General features: G+C 45.2%; 1 protein-coding gene across 5 annotated transcripts in view; it reads left to right on the forward strand.

The window, feature by feature from the left end:
- Positions 1 to 14,826, forward strand: part of ARNT2 (aryl hydrocarbon receptor nuclear translocator 2) — a 198,852-nt gene that overhangs the window by 100,488 nt on the left and 83,538 nt on the right. For all 5 annotated transcript variants that reach the window (XM_032622321.1, XM_032622323.1, XM_032622325.1 and 2 more), the window contains 3 exons: positions 5,858 to 5,960; positions 8,719 to 8,784; positions 9,127 to 9,212. In XM_032622321.1, the coding sequence (XP_032478212.1) occupies positions 5,858 to 5,960; positions 8,719 to 8,784; positions 9,127 to 9,212 (255 nt within the window). The remainder of the gene's footprint in view (positions 1 to 5,857; positions 5,961 to 8,718; positions 8,785 to 9,126; positions 9,213 to 14,826) is intronic.

The raw sequence follows: 14,826 nt of genomic DNA on the forward strand, positions 1-14,826 counted from the left end.
GGAAGGGGTCAGCTTTGGCCTGGTTGATTGTGTTTCTAGGGACCCACTGGGAACCAGTCCTAGAAGTCCAGACCCATGTTTCTAAGCAGACCAAGGTTTCTGTGGGTCAGGAAAGAAGGTTAAGAGCGGTAGAAATAGCAGCTGTGTCTCCATGCTTGCTTCTCTTCTGGGGAGCCCCATTGTAAGTAAGCTCGACACCCAGTTGCCATGGGATGGAGCGTGATTCTCAGTCCATTACACTGGGACTCACTGCCCAGAGCCGGGGGTCGGCCCCCTACCTTCATACGTCTCCCCTGCTATTAAATTTGTCAAAAATCCAATTTCCATAAGCCTTTCAGGAACACACCTACTGCATAAAGTAGGCATGCTTTCCATTCCCAAGGAGCCTGGAATGGGGGTTCGTTGTGCCTGAGGAAATTGGAGAAGCACACGGAGAAATAAACGCTGAAGCTGTTGCCCCTCAGGGTCAGGACAGCAGACCGTGGAAATGTGTTTTTTCATTTCCTCATGTTCCAGGGCTCATGTGCTTCGCAGCTGTGATTTATTTTCACAGCACACTCTGGAATTTGACAGACTTTCATGCTGGCCTGCTTCACAGCTGAAACCATTTGCCATTTGGTAGATGATGAAGCAAGTGACAATTTCCACTAAAACAGCCCTAAAAACGAGACGTCTGTGAGTGAGACAGACAGGTGTCAAACGCTGGCGGGCCTCCTCCGTGCGGGATGGTGCCAGAGCTCCCAGCAGACAGAGAGCCTGGCGACGGGCTTGAACTGTGGGGTGCACCTCCTGCTTAAAGATGCGTGGCTCTGTAGTGGGCATGATGGTGATTACCGGTGTTCGGAGGGCTGCTCACCCCGCACCCTACAGGGCCCTGGTCCACGTGGGGAGCTGGGGAACGAAGGCTGCAGTGTCCCAGCTGCTGCTGCAGGTGCTGGGGAAGGAGAGTTGACGCCCCTTCCGAAACCCTGCGTGCCGCCCCTGCTTCCTCCCCTCTGCTCGAAGAAGTGGGAGTCACTTGGGTGGGGGGGGGGGCGGTGCCTTCTTCAAGGACCTTTCGATTACAAGTGATAGAAACCCATTCAGCTACTTACTGCAAAGGTGTGGCTCTCTGACCGCTTTCTTACTCTGACGTTATTTTGTTCCTAGCACGTATTTCCTCCCGACACACTCTCCTCCTGTCTCCTCCCTTCCCTCCTGCTCTTTGGTTTTTGCCGTCTATTCACGCGCTGGAATATAATGGCCTTTGCCTGTTTAACTTTCTGTGCTTATATTGGTGTTTACATATTGTAGGTGTTTAATAAATATGTATTAAATGATGGCAAGATGACACCTTGGGTAGATTGTGACAATAAATAGGAGTTAGTCAGGCAAAGGGAAGGGAGGTCCCAAGGCAGCTGCAGGGAAGGCCCAGAGCTGAGAGGTGAGAGCAGCCCCTGGGGACCCATGATGAGTCATTGTATGCCAGGGAGGGAGCTGAGCGGTGGTGGGTGACTGGTCAGCAGGAGGGGGTGACAGGTAGAGTGAGGTGAGCAGAGACCAGATCTTGGGGGACCTTTTAATGCCATGCGGCACGCGGGATCTTAGTAGCCGATCAGAGGTTGAACCCACGCCCCCCGCAGTGGAAGCGCTGAGTCTTAACCGCTGGACCCCCAGGGAAGTCCCACTGGGGGACCTTTGATACTGGGCTGCAGGACTTGGATTTTATCGGGAATCCATCGTGGGGAGCATGAAGGGTTTTCAAGGAGGAGTGTGACAGGATCATTTGTTTGAAGTCTGCTGGGAAACTCACCCTTATCGCTCTCCTTCTGTGTGCAGATCACTTGTGTATGTGTTGTATCACAATCATCCTGAAAGTGAGATCCTGCTTCTCCATTTCGCAGGAATAAAACTGTGGACTAGAGAAGCTAAGTGCTGGGGGTCACACAAGGCATAGAACCATTGTCATTTCTGTGTTTCAAGTAAAGACTTCCGGTAGCTGTGCAGAAGCCTGATTGAAGGGGGCAAGGCTGTTGCAGCACTCCATCCGGGGGAACAGCGAGGGCAGATCTAAGTAGTAGCAGTGCAGATGGACGTGCATAGACCAAGGTGTACAGGAGGGAGAGTTGACAGAATGTTAGTAATTGACCAGATGTTGGAGTGAGTTTTTCATATTCACTGTTTAATAAGCAGTTATAGAGCACTTTCTATGAGCCATGCTCACTTTACAGCATTAACCCATTTAATCCTCACAACAGCCACCCGAGCAGAGTGCTATTATTATCCTCGTTTTACAGACGAAGAAGCTGAAGCACAGAGATGTTAGGTAACTTGCCCAGGGTCACACAGTAAGTGAAGGAGGCAGGATTCAAAGCTAGGTCCACGCTCTTAGCTATTAGATTTCTAGATGGAGCAACTGAATAGTGATAGTGCCAACGACCAAGGTAGGGAACTACGGAAAAGGCAGCTCTGGATGCTTTGAACAGGAGGACGGATTTGGTTTTGCACCTGTGGAGTTTAAGGTGTCTGAGATGCCCAAGAGACAGTTGGACACAGAGGAGCTTCCCAGAGGTCTGGCTGGAGATGACATCTTGGTGTCATCGGCATGTAGGGCGTAGGGGAGCCAGAACATTACTAGAGGGTCCTGGGGAGAGTGAGAGAGAAAAGGACCAACCCCCCCACACCCCAGGAGTGCCAGGCTGGGCTGAGGAGAAAGAGCCACCACAAGGGCTGAGAACCAGCAAAGGAGAAGCAGGAGAAAGTGGTGTCCTGGGGTAAGAATGTTCCAAGGAGGAGGGACTGGTCAAGGTCAGGGGTGAAAGCAAGAGCAACTGAATAGTGTGTATTGAATGTGGCAACAAACAGGGACCCTGTGGTCGAGGCTGGAGCAGCCTTGTGAGCTGTAGAGAAGGCAGGGTGCAGGGGCCAAGCCATCAGGAGGAGCGGGGCGGGAGACAGTGCACGTGGACAGGACGCTCTGACTGCGGGGGTTAGGGGGAGGATGGGAACTTCAGAAGTTGGCGGACAGGACGGGAACTTCCAAGAAGGATTTTTTATTTGTTCCCCACCCCACCCTGAGACACTCATGATGAAAGATACTTGATGATGTTTGAATACTGGAAGGAGCGGATGGTAGGGAGGGGAGAAGTTAGAAATAACTGGGTTGGAGGGCTCTGGCTGATGGAACAAAGCCCATTGTGGGTGGGGAGGACGCACTGAGATTCAGCACTTCTTCCTCTGAGATGAGAGCACAGCAGGTGATGGGTGCAGATGCGTGTGTGTTTTAACGTAGGGGCAGGGAAACAAGGAGGTAACAATCCATTTATACTAGCATGTTACTTAATGCCAGTTGTGTTGAAAAGTCCTCTTATGGATGGGTAAAAACAACTCAGTTCAACTAGCAAGCGTATACAGTCGAGCCTCAGTATCCTTGCAGATTAGTTTCAGTACCCGCCACAGATACCAAAGTCCACGGATGCTCAGGTCTCTTAAATAAAACAGTGTAGTATTTGCATGTGGGATCTTAGTTCCCCGACCGGGGATCAAACCCACATCTTCTGCATTGGAAGCGTGGGGTCCTAACCACTGGACTGCCAGGGAAGTCCCCCTCCTGTATACTTTAAATCATCTCTAGATTACTTGTAACACCTATATGTAATAACAATATAAATGCTATGTAAATAGTTAATTCAAGTTTCGCTTTTTGGAAATTTCTGGAATTTTCCCCCCCAATATTTCCCATCCATGGTTGGTTGAATCTGGGAACGCAGAACCCATGAAATACGGAGGGCTGATTGTACACTGAATCAGACACCATAAGTGGTGCTAGGACACAACATTTTAAACTTGGTTCCTTTCTTCAAGGCACAGAGCTCAAGGTCAAGGAAAATGAACATGTAATTAAATCATTACGATACATTGTGGAAAGTGTTATAAATGTCTGTTTCTTCCGCCAGACGTGGTGGTAGACATGATCTTGCACATACGTGTATCCCCTGAGCCTCACAAGATGCCTGTCTCATGAAAAGCATTTGATAAATACTGAAGGAAGGAATGAAGGAGGAAGGGAGGGAGAGAGGGAGGAAGGGAGAAGAAGGAAGAAAAGGACATGAAGCTCTGCCTGAAGGACTTGGAAAAGATTTCCCAGAGGTTGTGACATGTGAACTGGTGCTGAAGGATGAGTAGCAGTTCACCGGGATGACAGTTCACGTGGAACAGAGAGAGAATTTCTGGCAGAAAGGCCATATCTGCAAATGTGTGAGGGCACAAGGCACTTATAGATATGCCTGCCTGGTGAGTGCTTTGATGAGGCCACGGTCCAGAGCTGCTCTCTGTACTGCAGGGAAGCCTCTAACCACATATGGTTACTAAGCACCCGAAACGGGGCCAGTCGGAATTGAGATATGCTCTACATGTAAACTACACACCAATTTCAAAGACTTAGTATGAGAAAATGTGAAATACTCCATTAGTAATTTTTGCAGGGATTACATGTCGAAAGGATAATGTTTTGGATATATTATTAAAAGTAATTTTACCTGCTTCTTTTAACTTTTTAAAAACGCTCCTGCTAGAACATTTAAAATTACATAGATGGCTCTTAGTATGTTTCTCTTGGACAGGGTACTAGGAAATGTAGGGGGAATGAGGTTGAGTGGCAGGCAGGGGTCAAATCATGGACTCTGTAAGGACCTCCTGTAAGCAATGCAGTTTTTAAAAAATTTTTATTTTATATTGGAGTATAGTTGATTTACAATGTTGTGTTAGTTTCAGGTGTACAGCAAAGTGATTCAGTTATACATATACATATATATATATATATATATATATATATATATATTCTTTTTCAGATTCTTTTCCCGTATAGGTTGTTACAAGAGTATTGAGTAGAGTCCCCTGTGCTATACACACTCCTATATAAAAAATAGATAATCAACAGGGACCTACCATATAGCAATGCCGTTTTAAGCCAAGGGGGGCACAGTCAGATGCGTGTTGTCTAGACAGCTGTCAGCTGTGTGAAAGGTGGACTGAGGAGAGAGGATGCTGGGGGTTGGAAGTGAGTGAGTCTCCCTCGAGGAATGATGAGCCAGACGAGATGGACCGACTGAGTGTGCGGGAGGCAAGGGAGAGGAAGGTAAGATGACATCTAGAATTCTGGCTTTGATTGCCGTTGGATGGAGATGCTTTTGCGTGTATCTGGGGAGAAGTGGGTGATGCTGCCTTCGAGGTATACAGTCAGCTGCTGGTGGTTTAGATCTTGGTGCTGGAGGTGTAGACGTAGGGTCATTAGGATAGAGGTGATCATGAAAACCTCGGAGTGGATAAAATCGCATAGGGGATGCATAGAACAAGAAGAGAAGATGGCTGAGGTCGGAGCCCCTGGGGGATGAAGGGGCAGATACGAGGAGAGTGAAGAGTGCTTGTCAGAAGCCAAGGGGAGGGGGGATTTTTGAGAATCATTGTGCCGTTGAGTAAAGTTCTGCCAAGCAGTCAGATGAGTCAAAGAGACCGCGTTTTGGATTTAGCAATGAGAAGGTTGTTGGTGACCTTGGTGAATGCCGTTTCCATGAAGCAGTGGGTGAGAAAGCCGAATTGGAGGGACTGGTGGTGATGGAATTGAACAATGCAGAGGCAGCAAGTGTGGACCACTCTTTGAAGAAAACAAGGCATTTGACTTGTGTGGATTTCATTGCTTAAAGAATGTTGGGAATTCCAGGAAACAAAGGACTTGCGATTTGTGTTGCCCCCTGTGTTTTCATTTGTAGAGCTCTCCCTGCACTTGCACCACCCCCCCAGTCAAAGGCAGAGACTTATGCAAATGTCCTTTTCTCTCTCTCTCTCTCTCTCTCTCTCTCTCTCTCTCTCTCTCTCTCAGGCCGGATCTTGGACCTGAAGACTGGGACGGTCAAGAAAGAAGGGCAGCAGTCATCCATGAGGATGTGCATGGGCTCCCGGAGGTCCTTCATCTGCAGGATGAGGTCTGTTTGGGGGAACAGTGGGCTGGGCTCTGATGGGGTTGCTCCCTTCTCACCTCCGCTGAGAGTCCTGGTGGGCTGTAAGATCACACCTTCACTCTGGTGATGGCATCTGACTGCAGCATGTAAGCCTCCTCCTTCTTGGTCTGTCTCACCTGTAAATGGAGAAGATGAGTTGACAGTTGGACATATAGTTCAGGAATTCACGGGCGAGTTTGGGGCTGAAGACATAGTCAGGGATTGACGACAGTGAGGTGTACCTAAAGCCCTGAGACCGCATGAGATCACCTGGGAAATGAGTGTTGCTAGAGAAGAGCTCTGAGCTCAGGCCACCCCTGCACCAGGGAGGCAAGGAAGAACCGGCAGAGACTGAGAAGGAGCGGCTGGGCAGATGGCAGGGAACAAGAGAGGGAGAAGGAAGTTTCCAGGAGGAAGGCTGCTGCTGCTGATTCCCAGATACGAGGACTGAGGATCCATCACTGGACCCCAGAGGGAGAAGCAGCGGCAGCTGGAACTGCAGGCAGGTGGGCGAGGTGGGCGCCCTCCTCTCCTCCAGGAAAGAAGTCGGTCCCCGCTGGCCCGGGTACATGCTCTCCCAGGCTCTTCTTGAGCACTTTTCCCGACAAGGCCACCCAAGTCCACACCAATCCTGATTCAGCTCCAGCGCCTCCTGCCCTCTCCGACCTCCTCCCCGCCCCTGCCAAGCTTCCCGATGCTCCGATCTCAGGGCCGGGCACAGTGGAGCCACTCACTACCGTCACCTTCCTCCAGTGGTTTGCTTCTGGGACGGGGACTTACCACTTGAGCATCTGTTGGGAACTATGAAGTTACAGACAATCGATGTTTAAAATAAGTCTAAATTTTCACTAATTCAAAGTCACCTTTTAAAGCAACTCTACTTCTTTTTTTTTTTTTTTTTTGCGGTACGCGGGCCTCTCACTGTTGTGGCTTCGCCCATTGCAGAGCACAGGCTCCGGACGCGCAGGCTCAGCGGCCATGGCTCACGGGCCCAGCCGCTCCGCGGCATGTGGGACCCTCCCGGACCGGGGCACGAACCCGTGTCCCCTGCATCGGCAGGCGGGCTCTCAACCACTGCGCCACCAGGGAAGCCCAAAAGCAACTCTACTTCTTAAACAAAAACTGTTAATCTACGGGCTAGGCCATCTCAGATCACAGGTTGCCTGTGTTGAGGGGAGACCTGCCTCTCTAACCTCTAGCTGAGTCCTGAGAACCGGCAGAGGACTTGAGTATGGCTGTCCTTTCCTCCCAGTCGGCTCCTCTCCAGGCTGAGCCTTTGGAATGCTTCCAGAAGACACGGATGGAATCCCCTTCACCGCCTGCCTCCGGTCATAAGGCGGTGTTGGAGTGACAATACACGAGCATCTCCTTGTGATTTGGCACTGAGTCTGCGCAGACTGCCTTCCCTCTGTTCAGCCCACAGGGGCAAAGCTGGGGGGGCTCGACTCACATGCATTAGTGTCCACCCAGGGACAGAATGCCATCAGTTAATGTAGTCCAACACAGCAAGGGCTTTCCACAGTGCTTTGGCCAATAGGGTAAATGCGCATCCTAGCTTGATGGACATTCAGTCTAGCACCAGCAATGTGAATTCCTAATTGCACCATCTAAGCAGTTGCCTTGTGAATGAATGTATTGGAAGCATCAAGTTCACCATTCCTGAGTAGCCTCCAGTGCCATCATCACTGCCCTATCGACCAGATGCAGGCGGTCCGCTTCCTGCCCTGGTGCCTCTCAAGACATGCTCTAGGTAGCTTTGCCCAGTGCCAGACCCACACTACCTGGACTTACCTGTAAGGTGTGCAGCACTGCCATCTGCTGAGAGCATGGCCTTCGCCTCCAAATAAAGCAGCTTAGTTTCAGGAAGACACTGGGCATCCCCAGGCAGCAATGTCTGTGCAAATACGCTCGTGCTGGCAGCCATCCCAGGTCTCAGAGTATATAACTGGACTCTTATCTTTGTTGTATTGAATACTGAGGCATCCAGGGCATTACCTGCTATGTAGTTGGGAAGCGGAAGCACATGTAAAGAGTGGATGTCCTGAGAGCACGGGTCAGAGGTTGGCCACAGTGCAGGCTTTGGACGTGCAGAGCCTGGATGCTGAGAGAGTTACGGAGAAGGCAGAAAAGGTGCTACCAGAGTGGGCAGTGGGACGCCTTACGTCCCCTGCCTCCCAGAGAAGGACCCCAGAAAGCCCTGATTCCAGACTCATCCCTCCCTGTCCCTACTCTGACCTTTGCCATCCGCAGGCTTGCAGCTGTCTGCTTATTCCTAGTGCCAGGACGTTGCAGGGGACGAGGCAGTTTCCACACTGTGAAGCTAAAGCCTGAGAAGATGCTTCTGTTCATCAATTGGCAACATCTGTTTTGAGTTGATGCCTCTGCTCGGGCCTGAAGAGACACTGTTGCTGTCATCACCCTCTTCCCTTGTTTCCTGAAAGTCACCAAGTTACACTGAAATGATCTGCAGGACGGAGCGTGGCCAGGATCCTCCTAGTGTCTTTCTGGATGTCTGTGGCTCCTGGGCTGGGCCCTGAGGCAAGTTCCATGTGCAGTGCAGAATGGCTCTTGCCTTCAGTGACAGTTAAAATTCACAGGCACGCAACCCTGCTTCTGCACTTTGGAAAGAACTTGGCTACAGGGTGCTCGCATTAGATAAGGCCCATATACTTGCCTGCAGCACTATGTGCTTTATAAACTTGCCTAGGTCTTCACTCACTCTAATATATTTATCAAATCGTAGGTGTGGAAATGCTCCTTTGGACCACCTTCCTCTAAACAGAATAACCACCATGAGGAAAAGGTTCAGGTCAGTAAGCCTTTCTGTTGTATGTTCTGGGGCTATGCTGGTAGATAGCTTAAATGCAGTAAGCTAAGGAGTAGCCGAACTTGAAGACGGGGCTTAGCCTTGGAGAGCACCAAGAGACCCACACATCAGGATTGCAGTGGTTGAGATGAGAAAGGGAGTTGGGTGGATTTATTTTGCATATTCAGACCATGTAGGAGGAGGGAAAACAGGATGGTGGGAAGTCAAGATTGAAAAACACAAGGCCAACAGGAGAACCCAGTAACTTAGATACCAAAAGAGTCATGGACATCCTTGCCTCACCCCCAGATGTTGAAAGCAAGCTCACAGAAGTTCTTTCTCTAGGAATGGCCTTGGCCCTGTGAAAGAAGGAGAAGCCCAGTATGCTGTGGTCCACTGCACAGGCTACATCAAGGCTTGGCCTCCAGCAGGTAAGCAGAACCTGCATATTCATTCCCAGGGGATCTCATGTTATTTCACCTCACCATGGTATCCTGTTAGAAATGCATTCTTTTTTTGTTTTTTTTAACATCTTTATTGGAGTATAATTGCTTTACAATGTTGTGTTAGTTTCTGCTGTAAAACAAAGTGAATCAGCTATATGCATACATATATTCCCACATCCCCTCCCTCTTGCATCTCCCTCCCACCCTCCTTATCCCACCCCTCTAGATGGTCGCAAAGCACCAAGCTGATCTCCCTGTGCCACGCAGCTGCTTCCCACTAGCTATCTATTTTACATTTGGTAGTGTATATGTCAACACTACTCTTTAACTTTGTCCCAGCTTACCCTTCCCCCTCTGCGTGTCCTCAAATCCATTCTCTACGTCTGTGTCTTTATTCCCGTCCTGCCCCTAGGTTCATCAGAACCTTTTTTTTTTTTTAGATTCTATATATGTGTGTTAGCATATGCTATTTGTTTTTCTCTTTCTGACTTACTTCACTCTGTATGACAGTCTCTAGATGCATCCACGCCTCTACAAATGACCCAATTTTGTTTCTTGTTATGGCTGAGTAATATTCCATTGTATATATGTACCATATCTTCTTTATTCATTTGACTATCAATGGGCATTTAGGTTGCTTCCATGACCTGGCGATTGTAAATAGAGCTGCAATGAACATTGGGGTGCATGTGTCTTTTTGAATTATGGTTTTCTCTGGGTATATGCCCAGTAGTGGGATTGCTGGGTCACATGGTAATTCTATTTTTAGTTCTTTAAGGAACCTCCATACTGTTCTCCATAGTGGCTGCATCAATTTACATTCCCACCAACAGTGCAAGAGGGTTCCCTTTTCTCCACACCCTCTCCAGCATTTATTGTTTGTAGATTTTTTGATGATGGCCATTCTGACCAGTGTGAGGTGATACCTCACTGTAGTTTTGATTTGCATTTCTCTAATGATTAGTGATGTTGAGCATTCTTTCATGTGTTTGTTGGCAATCTGTATATCTTCTTTGGAGAAATGTCTATTTAGTTCTTCAGCCCATTTTTGGATTGGGCTGTTTGTTTTTTTGATACTGAGTTGCATAAGCTGCTTGTATATTTTGGAGATTAATCCTTTGTCAGTTGCTTCGTTTGCAAATATTTTCTACCATTCTGAGGGTTGTCTTTTCATCTTTTTATGGTTTCCTCTGCTGTGCAAAAGCTTTTAAGTTTCATTAAGTCCCATTTGTTTATTTTTGTTTTTATTTCCATTTCTCTAGGAGATGGCTCAAAAAGGATCTTGCTGTGATGTATGTCATAGAGTGTTCTGCCTTTGTTTTCCTCTAAGAGTTTTATAGTGTCTGGCCTTACATTTAGGTCTTTAATCCATTTGGAGCTTATTTTTGTGTATGGTGTTAGGAAGTATTCTAATTTCATTCTTTTACATGTAGCTGTCCAGTTTTCCTAGCACCATTTATTGAAGAGGCTGTCTTTTCTCCATTGTATACTCTTGCCTCCTTTATCAAAGATAAGGTGACCATATGTGTGTGGACTTATCTCTGGGCTTTCTATCCTGTTCCACTGATCTATCTTTCTGTTTTTATGCCAGTACCATACTGTCTTGATTACTGTAGCTTTGTACTATAGTCTGAAGTCAGGGAGCCTGATTCCTCCAGCTCCGTTTTTCTTTCTCAAGATTGTTTTGGCTATTCAGGGTCTTTTGTGTTTCCATACAAATTGTGCAATTTTTTGTTCTAGTTCTGTGAAAAATGCCATTGGTAGTTTGATAGGGATTGCACTGAATCTGTAGATTGCTTTGGGTAGTATAGTCATTTTCACAATGTTGCTTCTTCCAATCCAAGAACATAGTATATCTCTCCATCTGCTTGTATCATCTTTCATTTCTTTCATCAGTGTGTTATAGTTTTCTGCATACAGGTCTTTTGTCTCCTTAGGTAGGTTTATTCCTAAGTATTTTATTCTTTATGTTGCAGTGGTAAATTGGAGTGTTTCCTTAATTTCTCTTTCAGATTTTTCATCATTAGTGTATAGGAATGCAAGAGATTTCTGTGTATTAATTTTGTATCCTGCTACTCTACCAAATTCATTGATTAGCTCTAGTAGTTTTCTGGTAACATCTTTAGAATACTCTATGTATAGTATCGTGTCATCTGCAAACAGTGACAGTTTTACTTCTTTTCCAATTTGGATTCCTTTTATTTCTTTCTCTTCTCTGACTGCTGTGGCTAAAACTTCCAAAACTATGTTGAATAATAGTGGTGAGAGTGGGCAACCTTGTCTTGTTCCTGATCTTAGTCAGTTTTTCATCATTGAGAATGATGTTGGCTGTGAGTTTGTCATATATGGCCTTTATTATGTTGAGGTAGGTTCCCTCCGTGCCTACTTTCTGGAGAGTTTTTATCGTAAATGGGTGTTGAATTTGTCAAAAGCTTTTTCTGCATCTGTAGAGATTATCATATGGTTTTTATCCTTCAGTTTGTTAATATGGTGTATCACATTGATTGATTTGCATATATTGAAGAATCCTTGCATTCCTGGGATAAACCCCACTTGATCATGGTGTATGATCCTTTTAATGTGCTGTTGGATTCTGTCTGCTGGTATTTTGTTGAGGATTTTTGCATTTATTTTCATCAGAGATATTGGCCTGTAGTTTTCTTTTTTTGTGACACCTTTGTCTGGTTTTGGTATGGGTGATGGTGGCCTCGTAGAATGAGTTTGGGAGCGTTCCTCCCTCTGCTATATTTTGGAGGAGTTTGAGAAGGATAGGTGTTAGCTCTTCTCTAAATGTTTGATAGAATTCACCAGTGAAGCTATCTGGTCCCAGGCTTTTGTTTGTTGGAAGATTTTAATCACAGTTTTAATTTCAGTGCTTGTGGTTGGTCTGTTTATATTTTCTCTTTCTTCCTGGTTCAGTCTCGGAAGGTTGTGCTTTTCTAAGAATTTGTCCATTTCTTCCAGGTTGTCCGTTTTATTGGCATATAGTTGCTTGTAGTAATCTCTCATGATCCTTTGTATTTCTGCAGTGTCAGTTGTTACTTCTCCTTTTTCATTTCTAATTCTGTTGATTTGAGTCTTCTCCCTTTTTGTCTTGATGAGTCTGGCTAATGTTTTATCAATTTTGTTTATCTTCTCAAAGAACCAGCTTTTAGTTTTATTGATCTTTGTTATTGTTTCTTTCATTTCTTTTTCATTTATTTCTGATCTGATTTTTATGATTTCTTTCCTTCTGCTAACTTTGGGGTTTTTTTGTTCTTCTTTCTCTAATCGCTTTAGGTGTAAAGTTAGGTTGCTTATTTGAAATTTTTCTTGTTTCTTGAAGTAGGATTGTATTGCTATAAACTTCCCTCTTAGAACTGCTTTTGCTGCATCCCATAGGTTTTGGGTCATCATGTTTTTGTTGTCATTTGTTTCTAGGTATTTTTTGACTTCCTCTTTGATTTCTTCAGTGATCTCTTGGTTATTTAGCAGGGTATTGTTTAACCTCCATGTGTTTGTATTTTTTACAGTTTTTTTCCTGTAATTGATATCTAGTCTCATAGCGTTGTGGTTAGAAAAGATACTTGATACGATTTCAATTTTCTTAAATTTACCAATGCTTGATTTGTGACCCAAGATATGGTCTATCCTGGAGAATGTTCCATGAGCACTTGAGAAGAAAGTGTATTCTGTTGTTTTTGGATGGAATGTCCCATAAATATCAATTAAGTCCGTCTTTTTAATGTATCATTTAAAGCTTGTGTTTCCTTATTTATTTTCATTTTGGATGATCTGTCCATTGCTGAAAGTGGGGTGTTAAAGTCCCCTACTGTGATTGTGTTACTGTTGATTTCCCCTTTTATGGCTGTTAGCATTTGCCTTATGTATTGAGGTGCTCCTATGTTGGGTGCATAAATATTTACAATTGTTATATCTTCTTGTTGGATTGATCCCTTGACCATTATGTAGTGTCCTTCTTTGTCTCTTGTAATAGTCCTTATTTTAAAGCCTATTTTGTCTGATATGAGAATTGCTACTCCAGCTTTCTTTTGATTTCCATTTGCATGGAATATCTTTTTCCATCCCCTCACTTTCAGTCTGTATGTGACCCTAGGTCTGAAGTGGGTCTCTTATAGCATATGTATGGGTCTTGTTTTCGCATCCATTCAGCCAGTCTATATCTTTTGGTTAGAGCATTTCATCCATTTACATTTACATTTAAGGTAATTATCGATATGTATGTTCCTATTACCATTTTCTTGATTGTTTTGGGTTTGTTATTGTAGGTTTGTTATTGTAGGTCTTTTCCTTCTGTTGTGTTTCCTGCCTAGAGAAGTTCCTTTAGCATTTGTTGGTGGTGCTGAATTCTCTTAACTTTTGCTTCTCTGTAAAGGTTTTAATTTCTCTGTCGAATCTGAATGAGATCCTTGCTGGGTAGAGTAATCTTGGTTGTAGGTTTTTCCCTTTCATCATTTTAAATATGTCCTGCCTTTCCCTTCTGGCTTGCAGAGTTTCTGCTGAAAGATCAGCTGTTAACCTTATGGGGATTCCCTTGCATGTTATTTGTTGCTTTTCCCTTGCTGCTTTCAATATTTTTTCTTTGTATTTTATTTTTGATAGTTTGATTAATATATGTCTCAGCATGTTTCTCTTTGGGTCTATCCTGTATGGTACCCTCTGTGCTTCCTGGACTTGATTGACTATTTCCTTTCCCATGTTAGGGAAGTTTTCGACTATAATCTCTTCAGATACTTTCTCAGACCTTTTCTTTTTCTCTTCTTCTTCTGAGAACCCTATAATTTGAATGTTGGTGCATTTAATGTTGTCCCAGAGGTCTCTGAGATTGTCCTCAATTCTTCTCATTTTTCTTTATTCTGCTCCCTAGCAGTTATTTGCACCATTTTATCTTCCAGCTCACTTCTCCATTCTTCTGCCTGTTATTCTGTTATAGATTCCTTCTAGAGTATTTTTAATTTCAGTAATTGTGTTGTTCATCACTGTTTGCGCTTTAGTTCTTCTAGATCCTTGTTAAATGTTTCTTATATTTTCTCCATTCTGTTTCCGAGATTTTGGATCATCTTTACTAACATTACTCTGAATTCTTTTTCAGGTAGGTTGCCTATTTCATCTTCATTTATTTGGTTTTGTAGGTTTTTACCTTGCTCCTTTGTCTGTAACAAATGTTTTTGTCATTTCACTTTTTTTTTTTTTTTAATGAGTGATGCTGTATTCCTGTCTTACTTGGTTTTTGGCCTGAAATGTCCAGCACTCGAGTTTGCAGTCAGTTGGATAGAGCTGGGTCTTGGTGCTGAGATGAGGACCTCCAGGAGGCCTCACTCCAATTGATATTCCCTGGGTCTGAGGTTCTCTGTTAGTCCAGTGGTTTGGACTCAGAGCTCCCACCACAGGAGCTCGGGCCCATCCTCCAGCCTGGGAACCAAGATCCCGCAAGCCAGTCGCTGGGGTTCCCTCCATCCCCTTAGGTGTCCGTGGCCCCCCATTGGTACCTGGTAGGTGCCCTAGTTGTGAGGAGACGCGAATTACGCGTCCTCCTAGTATGCCATCTTGACTTCACCAGAAATGCATTCTTAAAGAAAGAGACAGGAAAATAGTCTTA

Source organism: Phocoena sinus, chromosome 2 (assembly GCF_008692025.1).
Source record: "Phocoena sinus isolate mPhoSin1 chromosome 2, mPhoSin1.pri, whole genome shotgun sequence".
Taxonomy (NCBI): Eukaryota; Metazoa; Chordata; class Mammalia; order Artiodactyla; family Phocoenidae; genus Phocoena; species Phocoena sinus.